Source organism: Gadus macrocephalus, chromosome 6 (genome assembly GCF_031168955.1).
Source record: "Gadus macrocephalus chromosome 6, ASM3116895v1".
In the NCBI taxonomy this organism is placed as follows: domain Eukaryota; kingdom Metazoa; phylum Chordata; class Actinopteri; order Gadiformes; family Gadidae; genus Gadus; species Gadus macrocephalus.
Window position 1 is genome coordinate 18869116 of NC_082387.1, and position 9603 is coordinate 18878718.

The following is a 9603-nucleotide window of genomic DNA, read 5'->3' on the forward strand; positions in this document are numbered from 1 at the left end:
ATGGTTTGGGGCGGCTGCAGGGCTTGTTACTGCGGGCTGACGATATTGCGTTTATATTAGTTCCCTTCTGTGCCATCCGGCCAACCTGAACTGTGCGCTCGCAGTCTCTCACTCACCCCACTCCTCCTACACTCGCGCGAGTGTTTTGAAGTTTGCACGATTAAACTCACGAGAGTAAAGTTGGTCTACTTGCGCGAGCAAACCCCGGCGAACAAGCGGCGCTGGGTGTAAACGCACAGTAAGACGTGACAGCTATTACAACATTGAACTCTAGTGCAGAGAATTAGAGAGTGTACAGATTATCCTGGGAGCGGAATACACATTGTGTTGAAAGTGTTAGACAGCAAAAAGAGAAAGGAGAAAGGTGTTGCCGAGAAGGCAAGAATTAAAAAGAAAGCACTGGAAGAGGACGCAGCAAAATGCTCGAAAATAACGGATATATTCAGATTCCGAGCATAGAGTAAAGAAGTTGCAGGTGAAATGCTAGGAGTTAAAGCAGGGAGCTTGGAATTAAGCGTTAGTTTCCAACATGCCAAATGATTAAGTCGCATTTCAAATAAAAGCTATCCCCAATTTTGATTTTTTTTACAGCTAGGTCGGCCAGCTTGGTCATTGCACTATAACAAATAAATGGGAGCAAGCAATGAAGAAGAAAAAAAATGGCAGATTCTTGTAAAATAAGCTAGTTAACCTTCAGTATCAGTATATGATTATCAGTACAAATGTTGAATGGTGATAGCATGTATGTAGTCAAAGATTTTTTTTTTTATTTTGTAGTCAGAGAACTGAGTCAGATGTTGATGAGACAGGGCAAGGAGGTAGCAGAGGAAACAAGGCTACAGGTGTGGACACTGCCCAATGTAATGAGTGCAACGGATGCCGTTTCTAGGAGCGAGTTGTAATATTGCCGGATAATTAGGAAAAGCCCCCGCTCCCCCTTATTGGGAGGGCCTGTCTGCATCATGTACTCCGGGGCTGAAGTGAGTCTCACTCCAGCCCTAGTACATATAATTCACTAGCAACAAGTGCTCAGGCAGCACTGCTCCTGCCTGCCCCCTGCTGGCTACGGGGGGAGAAAGGCAGAGATATACTGCAGCTGTGGTGCATCAAACTGATTATCATCAACCAGTGGGAACATTCAATAAGGATGGTATGATTTTATCTGTACACTAAATTAAAATTCATTACAAAGTGGTCAAAGATACAGCCAACAGTGGCCCAATAGATCCAGCTAGTAGCAAGAAGATACATGATATTCTCTTAAAGAGACTGCCTTCGACCGTATTAATGTTTTTTCGCTATTTATTTTACCCAAAATAACTGAAATATCTCCAGAGATTTAAAGTTCCACAGAAAAAAGCCACAGAAGTGCCTACAAAAGTAAAAACCTTTGTAGTGTTATGGGTGAAGAACTTTTTGAAGTCTCCAAGGAATCATTTGAAGTCCTTGGATTGGTCTTCAAATGACCAATCCAAGGACTGGTCTTTGATGCTTACCTGCAAGAAGAAGAGGTGCTGTGTAGCATCCTGCACCAACTCCTCCTCTGCATCTTCAGGGTAAAACTTGGCCAGGAAGTGAAGGATAATTGGTTCCTCCTTGGGGACCTCCTGATCCAAAACCTACAGTTGAGTAAACCGATGTGAACGGCTGCTGCGCCAATTTGAAGTGATTTCCTTACAACAAAGGATTAGCTTTGTTTACTTGGCTGAAGGACAAACTTGGTGCTGAAAGGATTCGCCAACTAAATCATTAAAAATGTATCCATTATTAATTTCGTTATATAGACAATATGTTTTGAATAAAATACCATGCATGTGCTGCATATAACTGTAGAAATGCGTTTTTTGTGAAGCTTTCTGTTTCAAACTATTATCGTAATGAATACTCTGGGTTCCCTTCTGTTTCAATCTATCAAACGCGTCTTGAATACTAAAAAGCCTAACAAGACATCCCTTTGAGTGCAACTTGTGATTTGATTTGATTTATAATATAATCAGAGATAATTAACTGATCTGAAAAATAATCTATTGATTTAATCCACAAGGGATTTTATGAATTGGTTGCCGTAACAATAGTTTCAGACCAATGAGAAACATCACTTTGATACCTTCTTGTCCATCTTTAGCCAAGCTACCGTATCCTTGATTTCATACTGCAGCCCAAAGAACCAGGTCTCCCTCAAACCAAGCGTACGGCAGACGAGGTCAAACAAGTCTTTTCCTTTCCACTTCACCTGCAACACGCAACCACATTGGTAAACAATACACAAAAGAAAGATTATAACTTGTTCATCTGTTGTAAATGGGATGGTTCACACACAAAGACTGAACACGGTGGGGGCTTCGAGGCATGGAGAAAATACAGTCTCACTGAGAGCATATAGGTTCTATTTAATCCTGTTGCTTTGGAATAAAGTAATCCAAATATTCTTTTTATTATAAAACTGAATTGTAAGCGTATTATCGGGCGACATTACAATAAATACACAAACTACAAGACGACAACTCTAATTCAACAAAATATTTAAAGATAAATGAAATCATCCGTATGCCTGCCAAACCCAAATAATTGCTATTTACATCAGACATAATTTATACAATTGTCTCCAGAGCTCAGAAAATAGAAATCGCAAACCTGCAATTGACATGCTACCATAATTAACAACTGTGCACATTGGATCTCCCACCCCTTTAAATATAGACAGCCTTCTGAAGTCTTTTTTGAATCCCTTTTTGCTCTGTAATATTATCACATTTCAATTGAAAGATAGGCTACGTTTAATATGGAAAAGTGTCTGCAATTACATCGATTGGCAAAAGGCCTAGAATGCAATTTGGACCAGTGTTATAGACCGTGGTCCACTACTGACGATAGAGCTGTTCCTTCTTGCAGTCCAGACCATAAATATAATCTTGGATACCTGCTGCCACCTTCTGTTGGATTAGAACCCACACACGTGGACAAATCTAAAATAGTTATTGCTGAATTTAATCCAATAATATATCACAATATTTTAAATCCTTAAAATAAAGATGAGAAACAGATGAGCTGAAAGCGAAGATGTCATCGTTCTCAAGGGTGAGGGACACGTTTTTGTAATTTTTCATTGTAACTTTTTGTTTAATAAGGAGTGATAGATTAACCTACCTCACAGCTGAACTCCAGGTCTGACTCCATGGTGCAGATCCTGACGGTAAAGTTCTTGGCTTGTTTTCTCCTCAGCGTGCTGAGGGCAATCAGTTTGGCTGCTATAGCGCTCGCCATGACAGGCAGGTGTTGTGTCTAACTTCGACAGGGGGTCATAACACGAGTCACACCAGATGTCTACCTGTCGTTATGTGTCTGAGGAGCAGTCTTTACATATCACTTGTCTGACCGAGCTACGTTATCTTCAGGCTCCCAAACTGGGACATGGAACCTGTTTTCGACACATTCACTTAATTCAAACACCATAATAGGTCACTTAAGGATGCGTATTCCCATTGCCATTACGTTAATTTCCTACCAAACGTAAGATGTTAAAAGTCCACATAAACTTTAACACTAATTTAGCTTCCGTTAGCTACAAAGTAGTCAGTGACCATCCAGTATTAACCGTATTATTACATCAGATTAAAACAAGCTATTAATAATCCATTACAATGTTTGGACCGTTATGTTACCGCTAAATTTCTAGTGTTAAGTGCACGGCGTATCTAATCTTATGGTGCCATAAAAACTGCACTATTACAACAACAGTCGAGGAAAAGTGCTAGAAGCTAACGCCACCAAGTTTCCCTTTGGTGGTGAGTTGTTGTATCCAAGTATCCGGACGTGAGGTGGGCGGTACCTCTCTCTCCCTTAACACGTTGGGAAAGAAGAACAGCCCACTGCACGTTCCGACCCTCAGAACTAGCCGCTACCTTCTCCTTGTCTGGATCAGCAACCAATCAAATAGTACTATGCGCCGCAAGCCTCTCCCATAACCCAGCCCCCTGCGCCATAACGAGGTGGGGCCTATGAAATTAGGTAATCGGGGTAAACAGTAAAGATGGCGTCGTCTGTATCTGCAGATGGGTATTTGGGTCTAAATGGAGCTATTTCCGAGTCTCAAACAAAAAAACTGACAGATCTACCGGCCGAGTTGCTCGAACACATCCTGTGTTTTCCTCTCCTCAGCCATGACGACATCTGCAACGCGTCATGCACCTGCAAGCGGCTCCGCGACGTATGTCATGGAAGGGGCAAGGTCTGGGGACACCAATACAGACTCAGGTAATGATTCCTGGGGCAATTTTGTGCATCTCTCTTATTTCTGTATATGATTGCCGTTACAATTCGGGATCTAGTTGGGGGGTGGGTGTACATGAATGCTCTTAATCCTTTGAAACCAACTCAGGGGGTTATGCGAGCTTCGGAAGAGCTGTCAGATATCTGTGCTGCTGATGCACCAAATTCATTACGTCAGGCCAAGGATGCAGATGGTATAAGGAGATTGCAAAAACTTACAACCAATGTAATTAAACGTTTTAATTGCATTATACGATCTAATTATTAGCATATATTAAGCTTTGTGACCTTGAATGTTGAACAGTATTAAAATGACTAAACAGAAAATTTGATTTTGGATTGCATACTGTCCATAAAATATCACTGTTATTATGTAACAATTGTTATAAGATTTTAACTTATCATTCAACAGATGGCCAAGATTGCAGAAATATTACCGTCACAATGAGTGCTGTGATTGGCTGAGGGAATACAGAACAAGACATACTGTTGGTTTACAAATCAGACTGACCGTTGAATCCATCTCCAAGAGATTCTTCACTGAGGTTGTAAGTAGCCTTATCTACAACCAAGGATAACACAACTACCATTCCTGTTCAAGCTTACTTCTAGGCATAATGCCCAGAAGTTATCCCAACTGCAACCCTCTAAAGTACACACACATGTGCATAATGAGCAAAGATGGGTGTGTATGACTTGTCACATTGAACTAACTCCAAGTTGTGTGACTCAGCCGTGCGTAGGCCAGGTGCTGGGGGATAGCTTTGCAGAGATCCAGTCACTGGGGGCACCTGAACACTTCTGTGAAGACGAACTGCTCTTCATCCTCAATTCAGACAAATGGTGAGGGCCTGTCTCTACACTACTGCAATATCTCAGCTGGAAACTATTAAAGTATATGCTGTCTGCACCTCCTCGTACACAAAACAATGACGTTCTACTCCTCTTTCTCAGGAAAAGCTTGACGTTGAAGTACTATGCAAAGAAAATACTCTACTTCCTGCGTCAGCAGAACATCCTGAGGAGTTTGAAGCTTTTTCTGGAGCAGTCGCCAGTGCAGCAATCAGCTCTGGAAGGTACTGGTATCAACTGTTACCAGTTTATACCATGCTGGATTTTGATCATGGTTTTCCATTTTGGGGGATTATACTTTGCATGTGGGTTGGTTGTGGTTCTAACTCTGGATGGGTGAGGGGGTGTAGTCAATGTCAGACGCAGATTTTTCATCAGACTTTATCTGTGTCTTTTGACCACAGTGACCTAAGCTTTTTGCTCATTTAAACACAAGGCTTGACCCTGAACGAAGTGAGGTTGCTGTAACCTAACTTTGCTTTGTATCTCTTTTCCTTTATGAGGTGCTGTGCTGGTGGACCAGTATTGCAATCCCTTGGCGGAAATCACCGTAGCCAGTATATCGGACCAACTGGAAGAGATCACAGACAAGGTTCAGAAGATGTTGAGGATTAAGAACCCGTCTCACCCTAGCCTCAGGGGGGCTCCTGGTAGGTTTCTTTTTTTTTTCTCCCAGCATGCATCTGAGCTGGTGTTAACTGGTCTTACACTTGCACTAAGAACACCACTACAAACACCTTCACGTCAAAACCACAACAGCAACAACAAAGAGATGGATGAGGGAATGGGTGGTTGTAGTCTGTTTGCGTACATAATGATGAATCAGTTTGCTTCTGTTGACTTTACTTAATGAATTTCCTTAACTATCACAGATGCAGGTGTCTGCTTTCACGTAGACGATCTGGAACTCCAGAGACAGGCTGTGTGTGTACTGAACTGTGTGTTATACGAGCAGCTTCAGTATAAGGGCAATGAGTTGGATTACTACAACCCCCTGAACTCTTACATCCACCAGGTACGGTCCTCACAGACGGCTTTCCTACACCATTTGAAACGATTCATTTGATTTGGGATGTTTTCATTTCCACAATTTGTACCATGCAGGTGATCCAACGCCATACAGGAATACCCATAAGCCTCTCTGTCCTTTACATGATGCTGGCGAGGAGGTTAGGGGTTCAGCTGGAGCCGGTCAACTTCCCCAATCACTTCCTGCTTCGATGGTGCCAAAAACCAAATGGGTAGGTTCTCCTTGCGTCTTTCAGACCGCATGTTTACTTGAGGCAACTTTGGCCTAATTTTGTACAGCAAAGGGTGTTGAGAAACAAATGAAAATGGGATCGATAGTTAATGAAAACCTCTATCAACAAATGTGAATTCATTGTGTTTCAGGGTGTCTCTGACTTTGCAGGGCGTTTCTGACTTTACAGGATGTTTCTGATTCAGCAGGGTGTCTCTGAATAAGCGGGGCTTTTTGGACTTTGCAGGGCGTTTCGGACTCTGACCTTAGACGCCTGCTCATAAGATGGTTGCACTTTTGACCCCCCCCCCCACAGGAGTGAAGACATCTATGACTTTGTCTACATCGATGCTTTTGGAAAAGGCAAGCAGCTGACTGCCAAGGAGTGCGAGTATCTCATTGGCCACCAGGTGACGGCAGACTACTACAGTGCTATCAGCACCGCAGAGGTTCTGCTACGGATGGTGGGAAACCTACTCAACATTGGGAAGAGAGGGTGAGCGCAGTCCTCTGCAATGTTGAAGGTGGTACTAGAGACATCGATGTGCCTTGTGAAAAGCATGTTTGGATGGTAATGGTTCGATGATGAGAACAGCATGGTTGATTTTAGTGAGTGATGCTAATTTTTGTTTCTGTCGTGCTTCAGTGTGGCATCGGTGTTCAAATAGTAATGACTTTCAGGGACAAATGCTTTTTTTGTTTGCATAAAAAGAGAGATCAGAAAATGGACAATAAGACTTGGATTAAGAGGAGACACTCAGAGATTGTAATAGCGACGATACCCCTTTAAATATGTTGATTTGCAGCGTGAGGCACACCTTGTCCACACCAATGCTTTGGCCAAACAGTGTATCTTAAAGGTCTATTCTGCCTAATCATGTACTTTACGGTTCCTTTTACAACAGGGAGGGCAATGAAAAATCCTACCAACTCTTGAGGGACTCTCTGGACCTATACCTCACAATCAACCCAGACAACGTCCAGTATTTACTGCTGCAGGCTCGCCTCTACTTCCACCTCGGCATTTGGCCAGAGAAGGTCAGATCAGTGACGGCACATCTGCACGCTTCATTTACTGTTGGTTTTCCTGATGTTTTTAAAGGTCAAGTGTCACGCTCACCAATTTTTTTATATCAGTTTTTCCCAACATTGTATGACTGTCACCACCTCTCAAATCCCATTTGCTTCAAACTACTGACCAATAGCAAAAAAGGAGTTTGCATTACCCTTGAAGGACCTGAAGGTATTGATCTGAAAGGTGGACCCCTGTCTCCAGGTGCTGGATATTCTGCAGCACATCCAAGCGCTGGACCCATCCCAGCACGGTGCGGTGGGCTACCTGGTGCAGCACACACTGGAACACATCCAGCACAAGAAGCAGCCGGTGCAGCCCGAGGTGAAGCGGCGCAGCGCTGCGGAGCACGTGGACGTCCGCTACGCCGCAGGCCTGGTCATGAAACACAAGAGGTGCGGGCGGCGGCATTGCTGCTACTTTTGGATTGTGAACCCAAGTGGGCTTTGATCAAGAAAGCTGTTGCTGGAACCTTTTTTTTTTCTACATGTAAATATCTTGTCTTTCACATGAAGAGCCCAAAGCGCACACACACACACACGATGTGTTTGTGTTAGTATCTTCCCTAACCCTTTATTATTTAACTGGCTGGTTAAATAAGGCCAATAAAGGGAGATTAGACCTCTTTTATTGGCCTTTGTTTGAGAGCCTCTGATGTGTTGACGACCACAGAGTCAATGTTCCAAAGCAGCCTCCCTTGTTAAGCTGGCGGAATAAAAACAACCATTCACAGCAGCCTCACTGAGATGCCTACAGACTAGTTCTTGTACTGCCCCCCTCTAACCAGCCTGCCCTCCTCCTTCCATCACCTCAGGTCGGGTTATAACTGTGTCATCTACGGCTGGGACCCAAAGTGCACTATGAGCCAGGAGTGGATCAGCACCATGCGGGTCAACCAGCTCAGCAGTGGAGCCGACCAGCCTTTCTACAACGTTCTGGTGCAGGACGGGACATGCCGCTATGCTGCACAGGGTAGGACACACGCACGCACGCATACATGCACGTAATTCTATTGCCCTAAGTCATCGGGTACACCACTAAATGGTAAAAAAAAAAAAGAGCCATTTATTTGAGTCATAATAAATAGCAGTAAACACATGTGAAGTATGATATTATTAAAGAAGCATTAATTTGTGAGTGAATGCTCTTTTTGGCAAAATGGAAGGTTAATATAATTTTTTTCCATCTCAGAGAACCTGGAGCCGCACGAGGACCCTTTAGAGATCGGGCACCCCGAGGTGGGCCGCTACTTCTCGGAGTTCTCCAACACCCACTACGTTGCCAACGAGGAGCTAGAGACGCGCTACCCGGAAGATATGTCCGAGACCTTGTGCACTGTCCGGCGGCTCTACCACAGACTGCTGCCCTCTAGCGGTGGGAACCAAAGCCAGGCGCAAGAGACGGCTGAGCCGGCGGAGCAGCAAGCAATGCCAATGTAGCTAGAGTCTTTAGTGACCCTGGTAACTACAATGGCCCTTCTTCCTCGTAGTATGCATTGATTGACGGCCATGCTCAACTCACCGTCCACAAAGCTGTCTCACACCGCTCAAAAGAATGACGTTGTTGCAAAAAGGATTTTTACCAGTCAGTATATGCCAGAGTGGATGATAACGCAAAAAAGCGATGGCATGTGTGTATGTGTAGTCTGTTACAGTATACGGTTTACGCTGTAAACATTTATACTGCAATGCAGAATATTACAGTTTGCCATTTGAGCGGTTTATGGGTAATTCATTGAAATGTTCGTCACCCCACCATGAGCAATGTCATTCACGTCCCCCCGTCCCCCGGCCCCGTCACCAACCCAGCACGATTCTAGAACCCCCCCCCCCCCCTTTTTTTTCCTATATCATTGACATTGACCGAAATACGAATATACTTATACGCAAAATGAAAAACAAATAGGCCCACTTCGCAAATGACCTTTAAATGTTTTGCATTTTGTCATCACGTCCCATGCACTTAAGCGTTTGCCCGTTTCATTTTAAATATTTTCTGTACATTTACAAGTTAAATATAATGAAGTGAGGGCTCATCGGGTCTTTCAGCTCTCCTTCAAAGAGAAGAGTATGATGGAAATTAAGTTAATGAGTGGCTTGGACAAAGAACAATTATGACAATTGAGGAGAATTGTGGTAATAAAATGTAAAATTTTGTTGTGTAGTTTCTG

The 9603-nt window shown here is 43.4% G+C and overlaps 2 protein-coding genes across 4 annotated transcripts in view; one reads left to right on the forward strand and one right to left on the reverse strand.

The window, feature by feature from the left end:
* The window catches only part of nf2a (NF2, moesin-ezrin-radixin like (MERLIN) tumor suppressor a), a 28402-nt gene extending 24523 nt beyond the window's left edge, over positions 1-3879 (reverse strand). The window contains exons 1-3 of one of the 3 annotated variants that reach the window (XR_009526311.1): positions 3148-3876; positions 2108-2233; positions 1497-1619 (exon numbers count right to left, since the gene is read on the reverse strand). Coding sequence is in view for 2 of the 3 variants with exons in the window: in XM_060054705.1 (XP_059910688.1) it covers positions 1497-1619; positions 2108-2233; positions 3148-3264 (366 nt within the window). In the remaining variant the exon portion in view is untranslated. Of the gene's footprint in view, positions 1-1496; positions 1620-2107; positions 2234-3147 lie in introns of all 3 variants that reach the window. The other 2 variants (XM_060054705.1, XM_060054706.1) reach the window with 2 other exon arrangements.
* A 117-nt stretch (positions 3880-3996) lies between these two features.
* On the forward strand, positions 3997-9588 carry fbxo21 (F-box protein 21). Its single transcript, XM_060054702.1, has 12 exons — positions 3997-4254; positions 4682-4817; positions 5003-5112; positions 5224-5345; positions 5625-5771; positions 5994-6136; positions 6226-6362; positions 6678-6857; positions 7267-7399; positions 7638-7828; positions 8248-8405; positions 8625-9588. The coding sequence occupies exons 1-12, from the start codon at positions 4031-4033 to the stop codon at positions 8870-8872; spliced, it is 1929 nt and encodes a 642-aa protein (XP_059910685.1). The 5' UTR covers positions 3997-4030; the 3' UTR covers positions 8873-9588.
* Positions 9589-9603: the final 15 nt, after the last annotated feature.

Excerpts from the sequence above, each read along its gene's own strand:
- fbxo21 (XM_060054702.1), top strand. The coding sequence starts at position 4,031 with ATGGCGTCGTCTGTATCTGCAGATGGGTATTTGGGTCTAAATGGAGCT. Across the intron at positions 6,363-6,677 it reads TGGTGCCAAAAACCAAATGG|GAGTGAAGACATCTATGACT; the intron begins GTAGGTTCTCCT and ends CCCCCCCCACAG. Across the intron at positions 7,829-8,247 it reads CTGGTCATGAAACACAAGAG|GTCGGGTTATAACTGTGTCA; the intron begins GTGCGGGCGGCG and ends CCATCACCTCAG.